Below are 25,933 nucleotides of genomic sequence, written 5' to 3'. Positions count from 1 at the left end.
GGCCTCAGCACACCGCCATCCCACGCCTCTGGTAATGTGCCACGCCAGATCGGCTGGGAAGGTAATCCTTTGCAATGGGGAGACTTAAGCTGTTATCTAACTGACCGCTGATGGATTAGCAGGGCTTTCAGATAAAACCCTAAAGGGGTTAGGGTTTCACTTTCCCCTTCACGCTCAGGGAGTGAGTGAGGAGTGGCCACTTCCCTGGGCTGCGGCTTAGGCCAGAAAATCAATGAGAGGAGAGACAGGGATGGGCAGTGGGCAGTGAGGCTCAAGGGTAAGGCTGGATTCGGGCCCCGGCTCCGCCATGATGTCCCCAGGAAATTCCGGGCGACACATCAAGTCTCTGAGTTTCTCTTTCCTTGGCCTCAAATGGAAAGTAATGATGGCTACTCGAGAGAGGTGTTGTTCGCATGAACTGAGTGCAAGGCACGCAAGCCCTTTGAAGAAGTTAAAAGTACTTCCCTGTGGCAGGCTGCTGTCATGCCGCAAGAGACAGACTGCAGGCTAAGGGCACTGCCCAAAACCCCAGGATAGTCTGGGTGGGACCGTGAGTGAGGTTTTGGCCTAGGTTTGCTCAGCACCAGTGTAGAGGGGACCGTCCTATTCCACATCCTATAGCTACTGTGAGGGAGAATTGTGGTAGCGGTCACATTCTGAGGAGCAGGGGACCCAGGGGACTGGGAGCCAGACACGGTAATGCCTTCACTGAGAAGGAAGCCACTGTCACTCTAGTGACTCATCCACGTGCTTTTGAAGACAGGGCCAAGCACAAAGTTAAGGCATGCCCTCCTTAGAGTAAGGTTGATGAACACCTTTTGCACATACCTGTCATGTGTGTCCATGAAGCTTTTCACAGAAGAAATCTTCCAGGTCCTCCAACTAGACTTTATTCATTTTTTTAAATGTTTCATTAATCTTTGAGAGAGTGAGAGCGAGAGCAAGAATGAGAGAGAGAGCATGAGCAGAGGAGGGACAGAGAGAGAGGGAGACACAGAATCCGAAGCGGGCTCCAGGCTCTGAGCTCTCAGCACAGAGCCCGACGTGGGGCTCAAACCCACGAACTATGAGATCGTGACCTGAGCTGAAGTCAGATGCTTAACCGACTGAGCCACCCAGGCGCCCCTAGACTTTAAATTCTAGTTCTAGAGGGAAAAACACAAAGACACAGAAAAGAATTTCACAGGAATGAAGTTCAGGAAAACCTTGGATTGGGAGTAACTTGTTCTGCGAGTGTTCTACAAGACGAGCAAACATTTCTAATGAATTTTAACTTGATAAACGAGCGATGTCTTACAAGTAGTATGTGACCCTGAGCATCACATGATCACAACTGAGCCAATGGGTCTTGAAATCTGCTTTGGTGTACAAGTACTTTGGATTTCAAGTGTGTTTCCGGAACAGATTACATTTGCAAAGCGAGGTTTTCCTGTATTTAAAAGTGTAGCACAGCCATGAAAGACTGAGAGAAAGGCTAGCCTCGTGGGCTGGAGAGGGCATCATGTGGAGTAGGGGGGTTGCCTGCCTGGGGAACCTTGTGCAGATCATGGACCAGCTGCTTGACCCCTAAGTGTTCTCATCTGTAAAGGGAGAGTCATAAGAGTACTCATCTCCTTAGGCAGGACACGAAACCTAGTGAGTACTTACCAAAAAGTTCCTGCCAGTTTTATGATGGGGCTTTGAGGATGGGTAGGGTTTCAAAACAGGGAAGGAGAAGGTGTTTTAAATGAGGGTCGGCAGGAGCAAGAGGACAGAAATGAGCAGGATGTGCACAGACAAATATTGGGGAGCTGGCCTAAGGGGACAGAGCACGTTGTGGGGAGCCACCATTCAAGCGTGCCCTTGGCTTCATGAGGTGATGAGCCCCACTGAGAACCACTAGATCAGCCGGAATATGACTCCCAAACCAGGCTGACTTAAGGCTCAGCGAGATCACACTGAATGGGCCCTGGGTGATTTTATCAATATTATTTATAGGAACAATTAATTTGGGGGGTAATAATAGATATGCTTGTTTTAAATTATACCTAGGGCACCTGGGTGGCTCAGTTGGTTAAGCGTCCAACTTTGGCTAAGGTCATGGTCTTGCAGTTCATGAGTTTGAGCCCCGTGTCAGGATCTGCGCTGACAGCTCGGAGCCTGGAGTCGGCTTCAGATCTGTGTCTCCCTCTCTCTGCCCCTCCTCCACTTGCACTGCGTCTCTCTCTCAAAAATAAATAAACAGTAAAAAAAAAAAATACACCTAAAACTTATGAATCATAGCTCTTACTTACATGCAGTGTTAGGAGTGCATATAAATCCTATAGTAGTTCAAGTAAGAGAAGATGAGTGCTTTATGAGCAAAACTTTAGAAAATTTAGAAAGTGCTAAAAAAAAAAAGCGTTGTGTTCCTACCATCCCCACTCATATACGCACACCCCCTCAAACCCCACACACAAACACACACCCCAGCAGAGGAGTTTGCCCTTGATCCTGTAGGCAGTTGTGCAAAGGTGCCTGAGAGGGGTACATCACAATGAAAGTGGTGTTTAAGAGGATTATTTGGGCTGCAGTGTGCAGGAGGCTCAGAGGACAAAGCAGGGACAAGGGAACAAGCAAACTGTCTTTCTGACGCCTGTTCCCCCAGAAATTGAGGATGCATTGCTGGGTTACCATCGCTGCGTAGCTCAGTCCCTCAGGCTCTCCCTTGCCTGCCTCTACCCCCACCTTGACTCCCTCCACCCATCCTCACCAGCCTGGCCCTCCACTTCTCCAGGCCGGCCACTCCACACTCTGGGGAATGGTTCTCTATCTTCCTCCTTTGGACAGAGTCACATACCAGCACTTCTGACCCTGATAAGAATCCTCATACTTAACTCTGCAAAAGAGCACTTAGGGATGGCCGGGCCCGGGGTGCCTATGGAAGCAACCGATTCAGTATAAGGATCACACGGTGGCTACTATTTCCTGTGGGCTTACTGTGTGCCCAGCCCAATGCCGAGAGCCTTCCGGAAATTGTCTCATTGAATCCTTACTTCACAACCATCTGCACCTTCTGTGAACAAGGCAATTGAGGGACTCAGTGACGCACTGGGCCGTGAGCCCAGGCATCTAGACATCCAGACCCCGAACGGGCACTCTGGCCCCTGTGCAGAACTGCTTCCCCACATCTCCTGTGAGACCCTGCCCTTCTCTGCACCCTTGGCTCAGAGGTTCTCCTGTGTAGAGGACAACTCAGCCTCCTGGAGTCTTGATTTCCTTACTTGTAAATGATGGACTGTGTGGATGGACACTTTTGAGCAGTGAATTATATTTAGCTGGTGAAATCAGATGAATTCCAATTAAGCAGACACTGGACTAGATGGTCCCTGAGTTATTCTCAGCTTGAACATTCTGGAAACCTTTGTCCTCATCACCCACTCAGTATTTGTCATGATCTTGAGTGCCTTTGATCCGGCCTAAGTCCCCACTGCATGCGAAGTAACCCATTTGTATGTGGAAACTCGTGTCTCCTCAGCAGAGGCAGTGTGCGTGTGTGCGTGTGCGTGGTGGACGTGGGGCTCGAGGGGCGGGTGAGGGACCTAAACGAGCAGATGGAGCGGCTGAAGAAGAAAAGCACAAACAGGGAGACAGACGTGGGGCAGGGCCGCGATGCTCTGGCCGAGCTGATCGGGCACATCTGGCGGCAGCCCCCCTCACACGGGTCAGCAGCTCCTGCCAACCCACCAGCGGCCAGAGCCCAGCCCAGAACCAGGCCGACCTGAGGCTGGGCTGGCTGGGAGCAGACGGGCAGTCACTGCAGTTGCTGCTCTGCTGGGACCCAAGGGCCCCTCCCTACCCCTGCCGGGGCTGACACACAACAGCCAGAGAAATCCGATCCTGGCTCAAGGGCAAAGTCAGACCGAGGGCAGAATGCGTTCCAGGAGAGCCCATTCTTCATTTTGCCATTAAAACAAAACAAAACAAAACAAAACCAAAAGCCATATTAAAGTTTATTTATTTTTGAGAAACAGAGCATGAGCAGGGGAGGGGGAGAGAGAGAGAGGGAGAGAGAGAACCCCAAGTGTTCCCATTTTGCCATTTTAAAATTGAGACCAAATTAGAAGTCTCATTTATTTATTTATTTTAATTATTAAATTTTTAAAAAATTTATTAGTATTTTTTTAATATGAAATTTATTGTCAGACTGGTTTCCAAACAACACCCAGTGCTCATCCCAAAAGGTGCCCTCCTCGATACCCATCACCCACTTTCCCCTACCATCCACCCTCCATCAACTCTCAGTTTATTCTGTGTTTAAGAGTCTCTTATGGTTTGCCTCTCTCCCTCTCTAACTTTTTTTTTTTTTCCTTCCCCTTCCCCACGGTCTTCTGTTAAGTTTCTCAGGATCCACATAAGAGTGAAAACATATGGTATCTGTCTTTCTCTGTAGGACTTATTTCACTTAGCATAACACTCTCCAGTTCCATCCATGTTGCTACAAAAGGCCAGATTTCCTTCTTTCTCATTGCCAAGTAGTATTCCATTGTGTATATAAACCACAATTTCTTTATCCATTCATCAGTTGATGGACATTTAGGCTCTTTCCATAACTTGGCTATTGTTGAAAGTGCTGCTATAAACATTGAGGTACAAGTGCCCCTATGCATCGGCACTCCTGTATCCCTTGGGTAAATTCCTAGCAGTGCTATTTCTGGGTCATGGTGTAGATCTATTTTTAATTTTTTGAGGCACCTCCACACTGTTTTCCAGAGCGGCCGCACCAGTTTGCATTCCTACCAACAGTGCAAGAGGGTTCCCGTTTCTCCACATCCTCACCAGCATCTATAGTTTCCTGATTTGTTCATTTTAGCCACTCTGACAGGTGTGAGGTGGTATCTCAGTATGGTTTTGATTTGTGTTTCCCTGATGAGGAGTGACATTGAGCATCTTTTCGTGTGTCTGTTGGCCATCTGGATGTCTAATCTTTGGAAAAGTGTCTATTCATGTCTTCTGCCCATTTCTTCACTGGATTATTTGTTTTTTTGGGTGTGGAGTTTGGTGAGTTCTTTACTTTTGGATTTTGGATACTTGGATTTCTTTACTTGGCTTTTGGATACTAGCCCTTTGTCTGATACGTCATTTTCTTCTTGAAGTTAGAACAAGCAATCCTAAAATATGTATGGAACCACAAAAGACCCCAAATAGCCAAAGTAATTTTGAAGAAGACTAAAGCAGGAGGCATCACAATCCCAGACTTTAGCCTCCACTACAAAGCTGTCATCATCAAGACAGCATGGTATTGGCACAAAAACAGATACACAGACCAACGGAATAGAACAGAGACTCCAGAATTGGACCCACAAGAGTATGGCCAACTAATTTTTGACAAAGCAGGAAAGAATATCCAATGGAAAAAAGACAGTCTCTTTAACAAATGGTGCTGGGAGAACTGGACAGCAACATGCAGAAGAATGAAACTAGATCGCTTTCTTACACCATTCACAAAAATAAAGTCAAAATGGATGAAGGACCTCAATGTGAGACAGGAAACCATCAAAACACTAGAGGAGAAAGCAGGAAAAAACCCTCCCTGACCTCAGCCTCAGCAATTTGTTACTTGACACATCTCCAAAGGCAAGGGAATTAAAAGCAAAAATGAACTATTGGGACCTCTAGATAAAAAGTTTCTGCACTGCAAAGGAAACAATCAACAAAACTAAAAGGCAAGGGAAGGAATGGGAAAAGATATTTGTAAATAGAAGTCTCATGTAAATAATAATAAAAAAAGTCATCCGGCAGGCTTCAGATCACAGGTGCCAGGCCACAGCAGGACCCCTGGAAACTTCTTGTTGGAGGCGATTGTCAGCTGTTACTCCCTTTCCTGGGCACTCACTGAAGGTGGGGGGGGGTGGGGTCTATAGCCTCTGGCAGTATCTTGATGAATGAGCACCATCAATTTTTTTTGTAATCTTTATTTATTTTTGAGGGAGAGAGAGAGACAGAGTGTGAGCAGGGGAGGAGCAGAGAGGGAGACACAGAATCTGAAGGAGGCTCCAGGCCCCGAGCTGTCCGCACAGAACCCAATGCAGGGCTTGAACTCACCAACCGTGAGATCATGACCTGAGCCGAAGTCAGACAACGGACTGAGCCACCCAGGCACCCCATGCTCTCTTGATTCTAAAGTGAGGACAAATACAGGGAGCATCTGTAAGTCACGGGGGCTTTGAAGCCCTTCCCGTTTCAGGGCTCCCAGCCCACTGCTCATGGGGTGCTGCTGGCGTAAATGCAGCCTGTCCCCCCTCACCTCCACAGGCAATAAGCACTGTCACACCACCAGTGAGCCCTGTTCATGGCCCCACCCCGCCCAGGCCACCAGACCTTGATGCCTTGGAGGTATTAGAAGGCAGGTCCACAGCTGGGTCTAGGGGGACCCTCATGTTTGCCAGCAGGCACAGGAGAGAGGGAAAGGCAAACACACCTCACCTGCGTTGAGATGGGCTGCCTAGGAGATGAGTGTATTTTGGTGAGGGTGGGAGGAGGCAGGTAATGAGCTCCTGGTAATTTCTAGCCTAAAAATAGTCACCTGAATAGTCACCATTAAGTACAAGCCTTCTATTTTCCAGTCACCTGTGCCAGGCACTTCAAGGTTGTTAAATTCAAACCCAGGAATGCTGTAAGTAGGGGCTGCTGCTCCCATTTTACAGAGCGGAAACTGAGGCTCAGAGAAACTAGAAGCCTTTCGCCCCAAGCTATGTTCAGTAAGGGGAGGAATGTTTGCCTCTGGAAGGAGTGAAAACCCAGGCTGGAGTGAAATTCTGACTCCCCTACTTACCAGCCATGTGGTTCTCGATAAGAAGTACTTACTGTCTTCATGTCTTAGTTTCTCTACCCATCACATGGAGATGATAGCTGCCTCACAGCGTCTCTGTGAGGCTTTGATGGGGCAAGATATTTAGGCACCTATTACAGTGCCTCGCATAGAGCAAATGCTCAGTGCATGGGCGTGATTCATTCTCTCATTCTCTCTGTAGGCCTGCAGGTCAATGGCCTGTGAGGACCAAGAGTCCCTCCTCTGGCAAGGCGTCTGGGTGGCTCAGTTGGTTAAGCGTCTGACTTTGGCTCAAGTCATGATCAAATGGTTTGTGAGCTCGAGCCCTGCGTCGGGCTCTGTGCCGACAGTTCAGAGCCCAGAGCCTGCTTCGGATTCTGTGTCTCCCTCTCTCTCTGCCCCTCCCTCATTCGCACTGTCTCTCTGCCTCTCAAAAAATAAGTAAAACAAAATAAAGAGAGAGTCTCTCATATGGGGGAGGAGAGTAAATGTTCTCTTCACCTCCAATGACTCTCTCCTCTTACGGGGCCTTCTGAAGAGCCCCTACTCTAAAGGCATTTAGAAAACAGGCTCTCCAAGCCAGGAAGTTCTTGTTAACAGATCCTCAGGAAAGTGCCTGCAGAGGCATGTCCTGCCCCTTCCTGCTATCTCCTCCCAACATTTAACCTTAGTCCTGCCTTGCTGACCTCTAGGACCATGGCCGTCACATTGTCTAGGACAGCTGTTTGCCATCTGTTACCTGACACCCCTGTTGTGGCCTCAGGGTGGTCATTCTGTTCCCTATTGGTCATGGCCACATTCTCTTTAGGATGGATAATCTCAACCCCTTTGCCCGTGGAACCAGCGGTTGGCTTTCCCTGAATAAGCCGTGGCCCAGAGAGTGGGAAGGATGGTGGGGGCCGTATTTTCTATGCCTCCTGGGAGCCCGGCATGGTGACGTGTGCTGGGGGTGACAAGGTTAGGGAGGGCTGGCTTGCACTGGAGATGAACACCGGCATGGAAAACATCTCTCTCCATCCTCGAGAGGGGGGAGCTCTTCGGGGGCAGCCAGACCTTCCTCCAAAGCGGGGAACATTATTGCTCTGGCAGGCACTCTGAGGCAGAGAGAATAATATAATCTGATATTTCCCACTCTTTGGGGAAGAGATTACACATATAGTAGCCATTTTCAAGAGCCACGGAGGAGTGCAGCCAGAGGGGGAGGAGGGGCCTGAACTTGGAATCCAAGGAGAGGAGCCTGCTGGTTGTGCAGGCAGACAGTCTTTTCCATTTTTAAAGCTCCACTGCATTCCCTCTGAAAACAGCACATTTGGCGGCCTCTGACTTTCTTCTCTGGGCTCTGCTTAGTTAGCATCACGCCGACTCCCTTTGCAATCCAGTAGCCTCTTGAAGTGTGTTTGTTTGCCTGATGGGACTGAGTGGACAGGTCCTGGCCTCTCTGCTGCAGCCTGTCACATGCCCCTGGGGATGGTGCTGTGGCCCCATCACAGTGCTCTAGCGAGCTCACTCCAGCCCCAGGCGGTGCTCCGATCCCAGCTCTAGGGTCTCAGGGCTATTGATTTCCTTTTGGCCCCTCAAAATGCCACTTCTCTATCATGGTTTCAGGAGCAGAGTTCTTAATTCATGCCAAGGGCTACCTCACTTGTGGAGAATCGTTTCTTGGGTGTGTTGAATAAATACTCTGAGGAGGGGGAGGATTTCCTTTCCTATATGGCCTGGAAAATGTCCAGCTCTGATTCCTTAAGGGACATGGGCTTTACCCTGGCTTGGGGCCCTCAGATTTAATCTAGCTGATGCCACAGTCAGTCCCCTCAACCTCAAGGTCCACCCTGGTAATCTATTTGTGCAGCACTTTGTAATTCCCAAAGTGCCCTTAGCTCCCAAACTTCATTTAGGCTTGACAGCAACATGGGTGATAGGTTGGACAGCTATTAGTCTGGCTTTTCCAGAAGCTGCAAAGCTCAGACAGATTAAGCGACTTGTCCAGAGTCATGCACCTGCCAGGAAGCGGGGTAGGACCGTAAGTTTTGGGAACTCCAGTCTGAGACTCTCAGCGTTCACTATACCATGAGGGGCCTGCTCTCTACCCTGAGATGGTCACGTGACTGTGCTGAGATGCGAAAGAGTCGTGTCACTCACTAGACTCTTCACTTAGGGACTTGGGGTCCAGAGGTGGCCGCTGTAAGGGTGCAGTGCATTTTGGGGATGGGGCGAGAGTGCAGAGTGGGCTCAGGGAACAAATATGTCGATGTTTATGCGAGTTCAGGGCAGAAACAGATGCCCCTGCTTTGGCACTTGAAGCAGAAAACCATCTGACACAAGGAACAGGGTGCTGAGAACACCCTTAGATGGGCCGGACTAAGGCACCAGGCGGCGCCTCCAGGAACGATTCCCTGGATCACAGAGAACTCCCTGCCTCGGGAGCCTCCCCCTACTACTCAACCCCCTGAATTCAAGAGGACATGGCACAGTGGCAGGCCAGGCCCGAAGAAGCTGCCACTGCCGCTGCCACTGTCCCTGGGCACTCTGGAGCTGGAACTCGGACACTGAGATCCCGCTGTCGAAAAACTTGATGTTTCTTGGATGTTACCAGCAGAAACAGCCAAAGGGGCGGGAAGAGTCTGGTTCCTGTCTAGAAACATTGCTTAGAAGGGGATCTGGGAAATGTGGCTTTTTGTTTGCTGGCGTCCAGGCCCTGCAGGGCAGGAAGGGACAGGAGGAGGAAAGTGTGATGGATGCTGAGTGGTTTCCAACACCGCGGCCAGCCTGACACCCACTCTGCCATTATCAGTGAGAACCAGAAGGCAAACATCTGAAAACAATGCCCAGCTCTGGAGTGGCCATTCAGACAGTCTTTATTAGCACAGGAACCACCCCTAGCACACAGTCCCGTGATGCTGAAAATGTGCACAGACGCCACATATCTTAAGAATCAGCCACGTACTTCATGGTGGAGTTGAGAATCTCTATCCCGTGCAGCTCTCTCAGCTGAGCGACAAATCTGCCATAATCAGAGCACCAAGTTCAGGACATCAATGCCATGGTGCCTGGAGCCACCCCCTCTCAGGTAGAAGCTGGCTGGTGAGGCAGAAAGGGGAAGTAGCTGTTGCCCTGGGAGCCCTGGCCATCAAAGCATGTAAGGTGCTCAGGGAGGTACAAAAACACGGTAAATACTGTCATGAGTGGCAGATGGACAGGCTGATCCGACGGGGCCTTGCTCTCGGGGACTCCCCAGTAGGTTGCCACTTTGAGCTCAACCTAGCTAACGTGCCTTGCTTTCTGTAGAAGAAAGATCTTATCTGTGCCTTCCGTCTGAACAATCAGACAGAACTTGAAAGGGCCTCAGATGTGATCCCAGTCGACCCTCTCACTCTCTGGGGAGGAATCAGAGGGCTTAGTCTGGAAGAGAAGGAGCCAGCTCTGCTCCCTGTCCATGGAAGGCACCCCTCTCCTATGCCGGGACTCCATCCCTCAGACATGCATGATAACTAGGTGTTTCAGCACATCAGAACCCAGCCAGAGCAGAACAGTAGCCTGAGCTAAAAGGGAAGCAATGCACACAGTGAGAGCAGAGATCTCTTGCCCTGGCTTGTCTTAAACATGCCATTCTTGCTTCAGTTTCCTCCAGCACGGGAATGTGGCCCTCACTGGGCATTCTCCCACATGCTCAGGCAACGGGCAAAAAAGTGAAGGAGGAGGGATGCGTGGACATATGGGCAAGAAGCTAGAAGAGGAGAGAATGGAATGGAGGGAAGATGATGGCAGTGAGTGCACAGGACAGATGCCTGTCAGAGAAGCATCTTCTCCCTCTCTCACTGGAGCCTGAGAGCCCAGGTCTCTCAGGGATGTAGCTACTGGGCCTAACACCTGTGTGCACAGGAAGCACCAGGACTCCCGGGGCTCTCCACGGGGTTCTGGGTGGCACAGAGGCCCAGCCACCACATAGCCACCGCATGGTACCTCTGCTGGCCCTGCGTCTTCCAGGATGTAACTGACGCGGGCCACCCCGGCTTGGAGCGGGTGCATACCTGGGCTCGGCCGTGCACAGCTTCCCCAGGGCGATCCCTGCGTTCAGCTGCACGGCTGTCTTCTGGGCGTCGCCACCTGCGTGCCTTAGCAGCACCTGCACAACGTCCGTCTTCAGCAGGGAAGACGCGGCACGGGGCACCTCCATGCAGTTCCCCAGGCAGAGGGCAGCGTTGGCCACCACAATCTCATCCTCTGAGCTGAGCAGCCTCAGCAGAATGCCAAACTCTAGAGGGAGGGGAGAGAACCAGCATCTGTCCCTCTGAACCTCAAACAGCAAGGGACAGGAGGAGCACCTGGAGTGTCAGTGACACTGAGCCTCCCCAAAGCTCTGACATGTCACTTGGTCACTCGGCAAGTATTTGCTGAGTACTATGGACCTCCTCGGCTCCTGGATGCATCTCTGATGTTTCTCGGATGCCCAGGGCAGTGCCCAGCGTGACACAGTCGTTGTGTGGCTGAATGTTATGTGTCACACAGGTCTGTCTTCCCTAAAGTCCCCATTCTAAGCCCCTGTACTCCATTTGAGGGCCCCGAGTAGGGGGCCCCGGGCCTGCTCCCTGTGGCTGCAGGGCAAGGAGCAGGATGCAAAAGAAGGGCTCCTTCTTCCACGCCAGAGGACGTGTGAAGAACATTCGCAGGCTGCCTCGCTGGGAACACCCGCTGTACATGACCGCAGCCATGTTTAGTTACTAGACTAAGGCTGCCTCCGACTCTGCTACCTTCCCTGCTCACTAAAGGTCCCTGAAGGGAGAGAATTCGCGTTAGATCAGCCGAAGCAGATGCTCTGCATGAGCCCGCTCATGCTCTGTCTCTCTCTTAAAAATAAATAAATGTTAAAAAAATTAATAAAAAAAACCCAAAGAAACCATTTCAGTTTACTAGGAGAGAGGCAGTGGCTCCTGGCCTCGACCCTGTCATCTTTGAGTTGCTTCGCAGCAGGGTCTCCAGCATGGGTGTGCTACCTGTGTGCAGCTGAAGGCTAATTAAATGCTTCCAGAACAGGGTGAAACAGATAATCTTAGTAAACAGTGCAGAAGTCTAGAGAGAGGTTAACAGGGCTCTGCAGTGCCTCTCCCCACGCCTCGCCCCTGCTCCCTGGGCAGCTGTGAGGCGGGATTAACCTCTGGGATGTAGGCTCTTGCCTAGGGAAACTATCACTTACTTTGATCCAGTCTTATCACTTCTTCTCGTGCTTCGTGTTGGCTATTAGTGCAGATAGCTAGTATCTTCACGGCATATCGTGATGCGGTCTGGCCGCCCGTCTGGGTTTCAGAATGAAATTGGAAAAATAAAGTCACTCCTCTGATTGTTCTTGGCCACAAACCAGCGAGCAGCTGTGCCTGTGTGAGCAGCTTCCTAAACTTCTAAAACACGGTTCCCCCGAGAATGGCGGGTGCTTCCCGGTGAGCAGGCCCGGGCCCTGCCAGGCTGGTGTCATTCCCGTCCCCAGCAGCACAGCCCACAGCCCGACAGGAATGCGGGCCTGTCATGTGCACCTGGGTAATTGCCTGGAGAAGGTTTTATGAGTGAGTGGCTGAGGAAGGCATGGTGCTGTTGACTGGCAGATGTACCAAAGAGGAAGGAAGAGCGCCCCCCCCCCCCCCCGCCTTTCACCGTGTCACCTCACCACTGGAGAATGGGGAATGACTTGCTAAGGCTGTCAGGCTGACAGGCCTGCATGGAGAACATCACAAATCTAGATCATTTTAAGAGGTGACAACTGTCAACTCATAACCCTCAAAATCACCCAATGCAGGATCTTCAAGAGGCACACGTGCATATATACATGCACAGTGCACACGTGTGTGCACGTGATCAGCAGTTCCGGCGGGGTGCAAGACTTGCATGGGGTGAGTGATGGTCATTGTCCATGTGGCAGCTTAATAACGCTGACCCAACCTTCTACCCCTCAATGTTGCCCCTCCCTCAGCAGCGGCCCCCCGACAGAGCATGCCTCCTGGCCCTGCTCAGCCTGGGGTTTTATGAGAAGGCCTCCCGTGGGGTCCTTATTCACCTGGTCCTTCCGGTGGGTCTACTTCAGCTGCTGCGCTGACTCAGATCACGGAAGCACCATTTTGTCCCAGAGCAACGCTGCCCCCTCCCTCCCTCATAAGCGGAGCTACAGCCAACATTCTCCAGACAGCCGGAGAAAGCATGGCCAGCAGAACACGAGCCAAACAAGGGGCCCGTGGGACCTTGTGGAAAGCCACGCCAACCATCTTTTTCGGGGACAGAGCCTGTATATTTTTAAGTGAGGCTCGAGTGGCCACCAATTGTTATGGATGCTTCTAATGAACAATTTACGGATTTGTTCAGCAATCTTACGGTGACGTTCAGAGCACTGTCTTGGGTGACAGGGGGAAGGAATCCTCATTCAAGAAGTTTCACAGAGGGCAGGGGTGAAATGGCAGCCCCTGAATGGAACAAAACCCTCCTTAATTCTGTCCCTCAGATAACCTGTGCCGCTCCTGGAAATGCAAGTGGTTGTAACCGAGTAAGTTGCTCTACCTTTAGGAACTTAATCATCTTCTTCACCACTCCTGCTCTCAGGGCCTCCTCAATAATCTTCCGAGAGGAAGACAGGGTGCGGCTGAGGACGCCAGCGGCTCTCTGGGTGAAGCGGAAAGTGAAGATCATTAATCGTTCTGTTCATAAATTCTGATGACCTTTAAAAGTCAGCAAGTAGTTTAGTGAGGCGAAAACAATCATTAGTGTGGGGAGCAAAACACGCACCTCGGTTTTACAAATATGTAGCGGCCAAGGAATAGGCAGGAAGCAGTGTTCATTATACAGGTGCAGGACAGGTGACTCAAGGGCTGGAAACAGGGCCCCTGGCATGCAGGGGCCCCGTTCATTTCAGCTCTACATGGAACCGAGCAGGTCAGCTCTGGCACAGAAAGTCCTGCCCCGACACCCTGCAGTGCTCCGGGAGTAGCAGGGTCTTTACTAGACGGCAGGCTTCTTGGATTGATCCTCAGGGTCTCTCTCTTAGCTTGTCCTTCATCTTGTCCGAATCTCTGTCTGCCTGTTCTGCTTTCTGGCGGACGCCATTTATGATTTTCTAGTTCCACTTTGCTTTTTATCAAAGAGCTAGCTGTTGTTTTTATCAAAGAGCTAGCTAGGTGTTATAGATATAATGTTATCTTGAATCTTTCGGAGGACACAAACGATCGTCACTTTTTCTTTTGTTTCCTATATCATCTCTATTTCTTCTGGGTTCATGTTTTTCTGTTTCTCTTGCTTTTTCTATTTCTGTGTGTGGCTTCCCTGAAATGTCCCGTGACCCTTAGCTGCCCATTTATGGGCACACTTATGAAAGAGCAATAAAAATATATTCCGGTGTGCTGTGTTTATTGGGAGTCTGTCGACTGACACGTGCAGAGGTAGCACTCCCAGACACTAGAAAGCAAAACATTTTTCTCTGGTCTGTCAATTCCCTTAGAGAAAAAAAGCTCTGATTTTCCACCAGAGGTATAGACACCTGACTGCCACACGCGGTCCCCCATCTCTTACTTGTAGCCTCCGTAGCACCTGGTGTTCTGGAGTCTCGAGCCTCTCCAGGGTCCTACAAGGCAAATCTGTGTCCTCTGTATCTGTTCTCTGTACTGAGGTTCCTTCAGCCCTGCCTCATTAGCTATGACATTTATAGGTGTTCTTCATCTTCCAGAAACGGGTTAAAATTATTTAAAAACTGACTGATGATCTCTTGCCTGTTCATTTTGTCAGTGTGGATTTCTAGTTTTTTTTTTCCTTCCCTAATGTTTTCAGTCTGATTTTAATGAGGTTTCCCTACAGAGAAGGGATAAATATGGGTATTACCATATGATCAGTCTTATTTCCCTCATCTGCTCCCTACAGGTGCCAGAATGTTGCCACAGCTGACACTACAGATCTCTTGTTAGGCCCAAGACAGAGGGGAGAGCCCACTCCCAAGGGACCAGATGGCCCTGGTGACACTGCTGCTCTGTCCAACAAGCCGGTCGGTCAGCACCTGACTGAGGCACAGGCAGAGAGTCCTAGAAACATCTGGCCAGGAGAGTCCTTAAAAGGTTAGCTCGCTAGCTCTGGTCTAAACCATTCTGGAAAACCCAAGCACCTGACAATAGTGATGCTTGCCACTTTTGGGGTGATGGGTCTTTATTTTGAGGATCTGATGAAAGGCATGATGCCTCTGCCATGAAAATGCATGTGCCCCCAAAACTGTCTATACAATTTCAGGGGGTTCCAGGGACCCTGGAGACCTGCCATGCACTCCAGGAGTCCACGTGAAAACCCTCCACCCTGTCCTGTCTGAATTGACTTTGGGGAAGTTGCAGGCACACTAGTCCCACACAGGGCTCGTCGCATCTGTTCAGAACCTTTATTGTGATCCTGGACTCAGTCTCCAGTATGTGCTCCCTTGGAGGATTGGTTTCCCACACCTGCTGGATGTGCCCCTGGTGTTTCTCTGAGCGCTAGGGCCCTGACCTAATAGGTGGAGAAGTTGGGGTGATTACTTCTGTGAGTAAACAACACATCCTTGGATGACAGCAAATGGTCTGTGGATCATACTGATGTCCCCCCGATGCTCTGTGTTGACCACAGGTCTTTCTCAGCTTTCTTGTCCAAATGTCAGAAGCACAAATAAGAAAGCCACCCAGCATGCATTTCCAAGGGGGCTAAAACCATTGTGCATAAACAGCCTCTGGGATCACGGGCTTCAAAATACAGGCCTGGCTTTCTTGACTACGGAAAAAGATTGTAAATGAAATCTCATCACCTGTACAATTTGCACCAGGATATCTTGGAATAGGACAAATTCTATAATTAAACTGTGGAAGTTGTTAAGTTGCAAACCATACAGAAAAGAGATTCCTGACTTGGGTCCATGGACTCTTGGGGGTCCACAGATGGGCACTGGGTTGGACGGTCACCGACTCCCCTGGAACAACAAAGGAAGCCGTTTCTGGATCTCCTGGGGAGACACTTACTGTCAGGATCCCTCCGTCCTGGCTGTTGAGTAGAAACATGCACCTTCTGCTCACCTCCACAGCCCAAACCTGCCACGACAGGAGAGAGGAGGAGGTCTGAATGGCCTGTTAATCTGAATCCTCCATGGAGCTCCTTCTGAGCCAACAGCACTGGCCTCTCCCTCTTCAGCATGGCCACACCCTGTCCGTATTTCCCTCACGACCCCTTCTTCCATCGCTCTTGCTTCTTCCCACAACTGTCTCATCTCCCTAACTACAGGGCAATGCCTTGAGGGCGGGGAGCACATTTTACTTGACTTTGGAAAGGCAGAACCTAGCACTGTGCTCAGCACATCCTGGACACTCAGTCCACTTTCTGGAGCAGAGTGACACAGCGTCCGTCCTGCTCTCCCCATTCCCGCCACCAGGGTGTGAGTCCCCCGCTTATACTCTCTCTCTGAAAGCCAGAGCAGTTCTATTAATGCACAGGCTTGGGCTTGGGTTGTGCCGGGGCTCCCTGCAGGGAGGAAAGACTGCCGTACCTCACAGATGAAGGGGGACTGAAGACACAAGTTCATCACAAGTCCCAGGAGCGTGTACAGGACGTCTCTGAACAGGTCCACGGCCTCTTCACACCTGGCCTTGGGAAACAAAGCAAAGGGATCAGTCACCTTTCTGCCCTGCAGCTTTTCACGGCCACCTCATCCCTTTGGCAGTGATCTTAGTTACTCACGCGCCCTGAACTGTCAGTGTTGTGACCCTAGGAGATGGTGGAAGATCAGAGACCAGTTCCGTGAATTAGTGTTAGTGGAGAAGACTTGCAAGGAATCTCTGGTGCCTGAGCCATGAGACTGTGGCTCGGCCCGGTCCTATGTTTAAACTGGGGAGTGGGCAGTCAAGCCAACTCCACCGGAAAGTCCTCCAAACTCTCCAGGGTGGATGGAGGGCTCTTTAAGGCTGGCCACCCATAAAATCTATGGTTGTAGAAGGGGTAAGCCACTGGCTCCAGCCCCCTCAAAAAGAATTTTTGGAAAAGCCGGCTAATCAGGAAGAAGCCACTGCTCCCAAAGCAGGTAAAGGACTACATTCTGAACGGAAGAGTCACAGTACCATGAGGCCCAGACAGGCATCCCCGAACTCTTCAGAGGCACACATCTGTCTTCGGACGGCAGCCTCAGCACTAAGGTTTCCCACGAGGGCAATACACTGGCAAAGAGCTGACGTGTTGGTTATTGTAGGTTCTCTCCTCTAAGAACGAGCCAAGAGAAGGAAAGTCTGCAGAGAGCAGGCAAACGATGCCAGAGCAATCTCTAGGGGCATCCCTCACTCAGCAAAACGCCTGGGAAGCAGACTGCGGAATGTCACCCAGGGGCACCAGTGGGGCCACCTGGCACCAGCATGGAGGGAGGCACACAGGCAGTGGGCCCAAAAGCACCCTAGCCTGGGATGGGGAGGCCTGGGGCTTCATCTCAGTGACTCCACCAACCCGCTGGGAGGGCTGGGGCGAGTCTCGTCCCTTCTCAGAGCTTCCATTTCCATGTGCGTGGAATACGGGCATGTGGGCAAGTTCTCAGGTCCCCTGAGACTTTGATGACTCCCATGGCACAGGGTCCAGTCATAGCATGCTGTCCTAGGAGGACCCCACCTTGCTATGTCCTGCTTCATCAGCTCAAATCACTACTTGCCTTCCCGCTGGGGATGACCACCACTCAGGGACACGGCTGCCCGTGGTACTTACGACGAGCCTTAGGGTCAGAAGGGGACTGACCGACCGGAGCTGACACCCTCTCTCTGCCTCCACCTAAGACACAGTCCACACCCATCCTCTTTTCCCCGGCACTCGAGCCCCATCCATAGGCCCTCCCCACCTGTCCCAACTGCACTTGTTGTGATAACAGAATTGTGTCAATTCCAGCTGTGAAGAAATGATTAATCAACCCGAGAGACAGCAGGAGTTCTGGAGCGTAAACTGTGTTTAAACGGCTCTGCTCACGCGTCTGCGAATGTCTGTCACAGGTGCGAAAAATGCGGGCTTGCTCACCAGAACACCTGTGAGTGCCGGGAGCACACCTGGAAGGTTGGCCTGGAACCAGACTTGGAATCTGTGGAGAAAACATCCCCACGATTTAGTTCTACACTGCACAAACTATAACAGAAATACGGTGTCTTGGGTAAGGGAGCAGAGTATCACAGGCTCAGGGACCGTGTGATGTGCAGTGTGCATGGATGAATTATTCTGAACCAAAAAAAAAAAAAAATGTCACTGGGTATGTAATGTGGCTTTAATTTTTCTAAGTCTGGAGAATTGCCTTTGACGTTAAACAGCAGACCTCACGTGGTAACTCTTTTAGTGAGGAAGTTGCTGGAATCCCTCGAGCAAGCATGTTTATTGCACAGCGGTGAGGAGGGCCCAGATACACACACATCTGCTCCTACTAGAGCGGCTTTGACACATTCCCAGCCCATGCCATGGCCTGTCTGTGGGCACAGACAGCTCTTTCTCATCATAGGACCATGCTAAGCAAGACACCCTTAAGTTTGTGAGATTTAAAAACAGACCAAAGATGCACTTAAACCCCCAAGAATTATGAAAATTGAAGACCTCTGCTGTCTTCCCCAGCAGCTAAGTGGAGGGAAGGGGGGATTACCCACAATGCCACTGAGAACCCAAGGGCAGGTTGCTTTCTATTCTCAGACTCATTCAACACACATTTGCTGGGCAGTTCCGAGTGGGCAGTGATGAGGGGAAGGAAGCTTCTCCAACTGACAGTAGCTTTGTAAACTGTGAGAGGTACCGTTTTTTAAGTCTGTTACTGCTTCCAGACCCATGAAGGACGGGGGTCCCCCTGCAGGCAGGGGGGACTGGAAGGGCCAGCCACAGCCCCCTGCTTGGAAGGCAGCGGCCCTTCTACTCAGTGAATCTTATGATGCTCAGTTGGCCAAACCTCCCTGCATACTGCATATTTTTAAAGATCAGACAGTTTTACAAATGTTGAAAAGGAAATGTCAGTTTCTGGAAATAAAAATTACCTTTCTTCCAGAGCCAAGTCTGTGAGCAGTTCCATAGCAGAGTTGGCCTTCTTATCTGAGAAATCAAGAAAGGACACCAGGGCTTCCAACAATCTGCAAAAATCCAGAACAACCTCAGAGCGGGCTGTCCTCCAGCCGACAGCATCCCCAACAAGGAGACCTCACAAAAAGGCCAGAAAGGAGTCTGCGTCTGGGTCACATAAGCTGAAAGTTGGCCTCACTACGTCCTCCTGAGCAGCCCAGCTCCCTGCCCACCCCAAAGAGACAGACACTTTCCTATGGGGATGACTCTGCCACTTAAACTCCCAGAGGGTTGAACAGTTTTAACCAAAGTTCACTGACTATCAGATGTCAACTGGGACGGAATCTCTGGCACCTCTGCCAACTTCAATCACCATAAGTGACATCTAGGTGGCATGCTTCCTAATCTGCTGCCGACTCAAGTGGGAGGGAGGGCCCCCTAACGAGGTGGGGGATGGAGTAAGGTTTCAACAAGATTTTGACGGGCTGCTGAATATGTCGGATGATATTGAATAGGGTTAAATTCAAAGCCCTCCCGTTAGAGCTGCAAATTCTGTATGAGCAATAGACCTGGGAGACCTGGTTCAGACCTGGCTCATATGAAAGTTTCAAGGGCATTTAGCCGATCGCAAACCCAGGATGAACACAGTGTGCTACAGCTGCCAAAAAAAGCTAATGCAATCTGTGGCTGTCCTAACGGCCTGGCTGCCACCGCTAGGAGTCATCTGTCCAGCCAACCCGCACTAACCACCTACTGTGTGCTCGGTGCTGGGCTCAGTGCAGGGATACAGTGCTGGGCGCCTGGTCCCCTACAGTGACACACGTGTTAGGTGGTATGTTAGAAACAGATGCGTGTAAAGTGGGCACAGTGTCTACCTGGCGTGTGGTGTGGGAGGACGGAGATAAAGGCTTCAGAGAGCAGAGGGCATGTTGGCTGTCCCCCGAAAGTACAGTGTTCACTTGTGTTTGTTCGTTCAAGCGACATCACTTACTGATGACAAAGTGCCAGGCGGTGTGGTGGGTTCTGGGGCCGCAGCAAGGAAATAAGACAACGTCTCAGCTCCGTGTCAGGCACACGGGGACAGGGGCAGAGCATCACAAGCAGAGCACACGGCATTCACAAGGACGGTGAGGCACAAAACGGCAGGGGCACACGTGGGGACGCCAGCAGTTCCTCATAGCTGCTGCTTACGGCACGAGGACAGGACAGCGAGCGGCAAGGCGGGGTGCTGCGCCTTCTGTGGCCTGCTGGCAATTTGTGCTTCACCCGCGGGCCTAGGTTTTGCCGAGTGTGCTGGTGTATGGTGGGGGAGGCAGCTTCGTGGGCCTCTCGGTCTTTGGCGGAGGCTGCGTCTCAGTGAAGTGTGCGGGAGTTCCCGAGCACCGTGTTTCGCGGTGTTGGAGAATTAATGCTATAGGCCGTAGAGAGTCATTCTGGAGTTTTAAGTAGGCACATAACAGAACAGATGTGCATCGGAGGCAAATCCCTATGGTGGAATGGCGGAGGCCGGACTGGAGCCCACCGTACAGGAGACAGGGGATCCAACGGGGGGAGAACTGGAATGGTCCAGACAGTAAAGATGGGGGGATTCGCTGAGGCAGGGGCAGGGCGAGACACACAGTTGGGAAGAGAGAGGCCCTCGTGAAGGCCTAGAAGGGGTGCTCACAGATGCCAGAAGAGAGCCCTAAGGAAGGATCCCGGGATGCGGAAGAGGGAGGAGTGACAACATACCATCTTCCCACCCAGAGGGGCCCTCAGGAGTCTGGCTTAAGCGATGGGTGGATGGAAGTGCCACCTATGAAGATAGGAAATTCAGGCAGAGGGTCTGCTTTGAAGAACCACTTGTGATTTAACCTAGTGATGCCTGTGGTGTTGACATGGAAGATGTCCGGCAGCAGAGGAGGGTCTTCTGGCACTCAAGAGAGGGACTTGTATGTGATAATTGAGGCCACGAATGAGAAGAGGGCCAAGAGTAGGATCCCTGATTTGCAAGGGTGACCGCATAAGGGGAGTTTGCCAAGGAAACCAGGAAGGAAGAGCCTGGGGGCAGAAGGAGGGCCACGAGGGGTGGCCAGCCACGTGCTGGAGTTTCACGAAGAGTGCAGCAATCCGCAGGACCCAGTGCCACGGGGCAGCCAACAATAGAGGCAGAAAAGGGACCATCAGGTTGGGGATTGGGGTTTAGGAGTAGACTCCAGCCACCCACATCTATGCCACTGGATTATTCAGCAGCTCGTTCCAGGAGGGGTCTGGAAGTCAAATAATCTGAAGAATGGTCAAGGAAACCAGGATGCTTAACCTGGAAAAGATCAGTGTCTTCAGATGCCGCAAACACTGGAAAGCGGGAGAATTGAAGCGGTCCGGAGGCCTCCAACAGACTGGACCAAGGCCTCCCTGTAAGGAGCGTGGAATGGGGCAGGCACTTTGTGTCCAGTGCAAGGAGATAGCTTTCCATCAGTCAGAACTAGCCCGGAACAGGATGGGCTGCCCTGGGAGGTGAGATCTGCATCCTCTAATTGGCTGGGGCAAGTTTCCCAGTCTACTAGCTGCTCTAGCGCCCGTCCTAATCACATGGAGAAGAATACAATGACAATGCTGGAGTCCTCCCTGGAGGGCATCACACACAGACCACAGTGGGGTACCACAAAGGGGACAGCGGCACTGGATGGGGCTGGACTGGACTGTTTCTGTGGTCCCAGGTAACTCCAAGCTTCTGCAAATCCCCAACTTCCTTAGAAGAGTGTTCTAGTGTTCCTGCTATCAGAAATTACGGATTTTACAGTTAGTTCAGAGTCTTCACTCATCAGTTTAACTCTGTTTTCTTCAGTCTTGAGGATGGACAAAATGACGCTGAAATGCACAGAAGTGGAGCCGGCAGTCTTGGTTCACCTTGGTGTTTGTCTCGGGAGACGTGAACAACGAGACTTCCTCTCCATGTGACAAGACACACATCCTAACTGGAGTCATTATCCAGTAAGGACATAGCGGTCCTTTCTCCTCCCTCCTGTCTCCTTTTCGGGTGGCAGATTTTCTGCTCTGCTGACAGACAGTTGTCCCTATAGTGGACCCCAGGTCAGAAAATGCTCTGGTGAACCAACAAATGCACGTTCACCTCAGTTTAGGACCCTGAGCAAATAGACCCTGAAGAGAGAAAATGAAAATGCTTTTAAAAGTTACTGAGTCCACACCATGTGTCAGGTATGACTCCAGTTCCTTCCTTCCTTCCTTCCTTCCTTCCTTCCTTCCTTCCTTCCTTCCTTCCTTCCTTCCTTCTTCCCTCTTTCTTTCTTTCTTTCTTTCTTTCTTTCTTTCTTTCTTTCATGTTTATTTTTGAGACAGAGTTCGAGCAGGGGAGGGGCAGAGAGAGAGAGAGGGAGACACAGAATCCAAAGCAGGCTCCAGGCTCTGAGCTGTCAGCACAGAGCCTGACCTGGGGCTCAAACCCACGAACCGCAAGACGATGACCTGAGCTGAAGCTGGACGCTTAACCAACTGAGCCACCCAGGCACCCCACCAGTTCCTTTCTTTACTGTGGCAGATGCCGTTTGGTGGCTAATCCCACAGATACGCTGCTCTCCCCTTCTATCCTACCTGACTCTCCTGGAACCACTTTCCCCACAGGAGTGGCATGGGACACAATCCTGATCCAACAGAAATAAGGAGTAGCTTCTCTTGATAAATGGGACAGATCCTAGCTGCTATTAACCTGTCTCAACAAGGGATGTGATACTTGGAGCTGCAGCACCCTCGTGGGACCATGAGGGAAAGGTCAAGAGAAGGACAGAGACCTTGACCCGGATATCTTTAAGTCGTTGAACTGGTGTTGCCATCTTTAGTCTTTTTTGTTACGCGAGGTAAACGAGACCAGCGTCTCCTGGCCAAGTGCTGTGTAAAATGCTGCAGAGAAAACTGTAAGTGGCAAACGTGTATCACTTCTGTTAAGCTTCATCGTTAGTCTGTGATACAGATGAGACAGCGGAGTGCGTGGAGGCTAAGCAGCTTTCCTGGGCCACGTGAATAGAAGGAGACGAGCAGAGGCTCTGGGGTCATGACTGCTGAACTGAAAACCCCAGTGCTTTCCACAAAGTGATATTAGCCCTCGCTCGGTGCCTGTCAGAGCACATTTGTCGCTCCAACTTCTCATTTGGGGAAAAGCACGTGAAGAGGAATGTGGTATGTGTGCCCGCGAGGGTCATGGGACCTGGGTGCCTCCTTGTCCTGCGCCGAGCCGTCTCCCTTCATTTCAGAGAACACATTCCATCTCTTTCCGGTTTAATAGTGGGCAGAAGATAAGAAGCTGAGTGTCTTCGACAGCCTGGGGACTAGGCCGTATTGGGTGAGGTGCTCATAAACGCCACTCTCCAAAGCAATGGAAAAATTCAAATTACAATTCAAGCAATTCAGAGACAGCTGGGAGGGGGTGGCTTATGACAACTCAGCTACATTTACTCAGACCAAAACCAAATGAAAAACCATGAGGAAGGTACCGGGAAATGACTGCAGTCATGTGAAATGTGAAACGTGCTTTTGAGGACTTAACTCGAATGATCCATCTGCTTGTGTGGGCTGAGCTGCAGGGGGGTTGCCTTTGCCTGTGAGCCATGGGGGCTGCCCCTGGGCCGAGACGGGGAGGGGCTCAATAACCACCCGGTCCTGAGCACAGAGGACGTCCTCCCCACACGGGGTGGGGCCCCGGAGGCCTCAGCTCGGTCGGGGATCGGAGAGAGGGCTGGCCTGCAGAGACACGGCGGGGTGAGATTCCCTGCTTCTCTGAGGCAGCTCCTCCTGCCCCATTTGTGAAATGGTGTCATAACACTGATCTCGCCGACCTCCCAGGCTGAGAAGAGAGAAGGTGAGGTAATGATAGTGAGAAGAATCGGAAGCCAACTCATTTTTAGACGGTGTGTGAAACACGAATAGAGCAAGCTGTCGTCACGGCTCCTGCTTCTACTGGGTTGAACGACACGAAATTGCCAACATGCAGCTCTTTTCATAGAGAAAATGAGAATTTTGCATGGAAAAACTAATAATATTTCGACTGAAAAGCACTGGACAGAAGCACTGGGGTTCAGTTGTTTCTTTTATCAGGTGTAATAAGGGAGAGGCACATGCTGTTTCTACAGCCGGACGCCTTGGACAGACCTACGTGCAAGAGTATGCGAGATGTGTTTGATTTATTTATGCTCTACCTTGCTCCAGAAGGGCTTGAAGAACATGCAGAATCAGAGTTACCACAAACAGGAATGGAAGAAGTACAGGTATAAAGAGGGTAGAAGGAGCACTGAGGCCGAAGGGGCAGGAGCCCACGGCCTGTCCTAGGGCTGGACGCCCAGTCCAGATGGAGGGGCTACCATCTCCGCCATCTCTAATATCTGTGAGACAGAGGCGGGTCAGAGAGGTGCAACTGCCCACGGTGCTAAGTTCAGACGGGAGGTCGTCCCATGTCGGATGGTGTGGGAAGGGGGACGGGCAGGTCTTAACGTGGCAGGTGACCGTGTGAAAAGCCGCAGAGAAGACCCTGCCAGCAGAGCCCTACCGGGTCAGGTCAAGGTGGCCGACGACAAGGCTCCGTCCGTGGTCCGTCCTGGCGAGCTGCAGCAGCAGGGCCAGGCTCTGCTTCCGGAGGCCCAGAACGCGGGAGGTCAGCAGGGAGGGCAGCAGGCCGCCCATCTCGGGGCGCAGCAGCAGCAGGCGCTTGTTCTCCTCTGCAAGACAGGGGACGGGCATCTCAGGCACATGACAGCGGTCAAACCAGTCATTTGCCACCATCCCAACGGGCAAACCAGCTCTTCTGCCCTCATTTGAGAGGCAGAGTAATAAAGTGTAAGAGCCTGAGCTCTGGAGCCAGGCCGCCGGGTCCCGATGGCCAGGGAAACGATTGAGGCTGAGTCATCAACTCCCGCGCTCCTCAGTTTCCTCATCAGAGAAATGGGGAAGACAGCCAACGTGGCCAAGGTGTTAGGAGGGTTCAGTGAGTGAGTCGGTGATGGCGCTCGGAACAGGGCCTGGCACACACGTTCGGTCACAGTCTCCTTGGTGTGCGGGATTTGGGATGTGAGGAAAGGGACAAGAATCAGCTTACCTGTGGCTATGTTTAGACAGTCAGTTTTCATATGGTGGCCAGAGGAACCACCGGTTCTTTCTAGAAAACTGGGGTGTCATGTGAGGACATTGATTAATAGAGACGTAAGTGACTTCCAGAGTGCTGGCACGGATCTGCCCCCTTTCACTTGGTTCATTTTCTAGCCAGGTGCGTGAATTTGAGAGGAAGCAGAGGGACAGGCTGGAGTGGAGACTTCGCCACAAAAGAGAGCAGAGTTTGTGCAGTTTATATATTTTTTCTCATACTGGAAAAGCAGCTCATTGCAAACAATCCAAAAGCTGAAAATGTGGGTTCCCTCATCTTGGGACCCCTCCAGGTGAGCTCACTCCTTAAAGGAGCTGTGCTCGTCTCTCCTGTGAATAACATTAGAGAATGACCCATCCTATCCTGTAATTGGCTTCTGTCTCCCACTCGACAGTCTATCAGGGACATCCGTCTCTGTCCTTAACTTTGTAAGCACCCCCTTGTCCTTTCTAAAGTCTTCTTTGTATTTACTGAGTTGGGTACCCCAAGATTTCACGGCTCTGATAGAGCGTTTACATCACAGGCTGTGTCTGGCAATATTTCTTCTGATGTCAAAGAAAAATGTGACCCCCAAGGTTCACAGAAACCCAAGTAGGTGCGTGCTGAGGAAATCAGGGCTGCAGGGAGGGAGGGCTATCTCTGGTTTGCCCTGAGTAAACGCACGGCCACCAAGCCCTGCCTCTCTCACCCTCCTGTGGTGGGGGAATGTGAGATCGCCCCCCACCCCCCAGGCAAGTGCAGGATCCTAAGGAGCGACAAGGCACCTTGATAACGGTATTAGTCTGAGCATAATTCCCTTCAGGAAAGAGTCCCCCGGATTCTCTAGTCTTCTGCAACTTCCAATGATTCCCTGGCTCTACTAAATCAATGGAAAAAATCCTATTTTCCCATATTCAGCGTGTCATGGTCTGCAAATTGCACCCACAAACTCTTCTGCTGGCTTCCCACAGAAGCCTTGCAAAAAGGAGACCCAGGCATCACCAGTC

The 25,933-nt window shown here is 51.2% G+C and overlaps 1 protein-coding gene across 2 annotated transcripts in view; it reads right to left on the bottom strand.

Moving 5' to 3' along the window:
- Positions 1-9,715: 9,715 nt before the first annotated feature.
- TTC12 (tetratricopeptide repeat domain 12) overlaps positions 9,716-25,933 on the bottom strand; it is a 51,255-nt gene continuing 35,037 nt past the window's right edge. For both annotated transcript variants that reach the window (XM_047072367.1, XM_047072369.1), the window contains exons 12-21: positions 24,357-24,525; positions 18,799-18,891; positions 17,810-17,870; positions 16,879-17,016; positions 16,311-16,409; positions 15,790-15,858; positions 13,328-13,429; positions 11,982-12,081; positions 10,819-11,044; positions 9,716-9,791 (exon numbers count right to left, since the gene is read on the bottom strand). In XM_047072367.1, coding sequence (XP_046928323.1) covers positions 9,716-9,791; positions 10,819-11,044; positions 11,982-12,081; positions 13,328-13,429; positions 15,790-15,858; positions 16,311-16,409; positions 16,879-17,016; positions 17,810-17,870; positions 18,799-18,891; positions 24,357-24,525 — 1,133 coding nt within the window. The remainder of the gene's footprint in view (positions 9,792-10,818; positions 11,045-11,981; positions 12,082-13,327; positions 13,430-15,789; positions 15,859-16,310; positions 16,410-16,878; positions 17,017-17,809; positions 17,871-18,798; positions 18,892-24,356; positions 24,526-25,933) is intronic.

The sequence above is a fragment of the Lynx rufus genome, unplaced genomic scaffold (genome assembly GCF_022079265.1).
Source record: "Lynx rufus isolate CCGP_SWC_20201006 ecotype Redwood Valley unplaced genomic scaffold, mLynRuf1.p SCAF_9, whole genome shotgun sequence".
NCBI lineage: Eukaryota > Metazoa > Chordata > Mammalia > Carnivora > Felidae > Lynx > Lynx rufus.
Note: the sequence above shows the minus strand (reverse complement) of the source record. Positions and strands in the feature narration are given on the sequence as shown.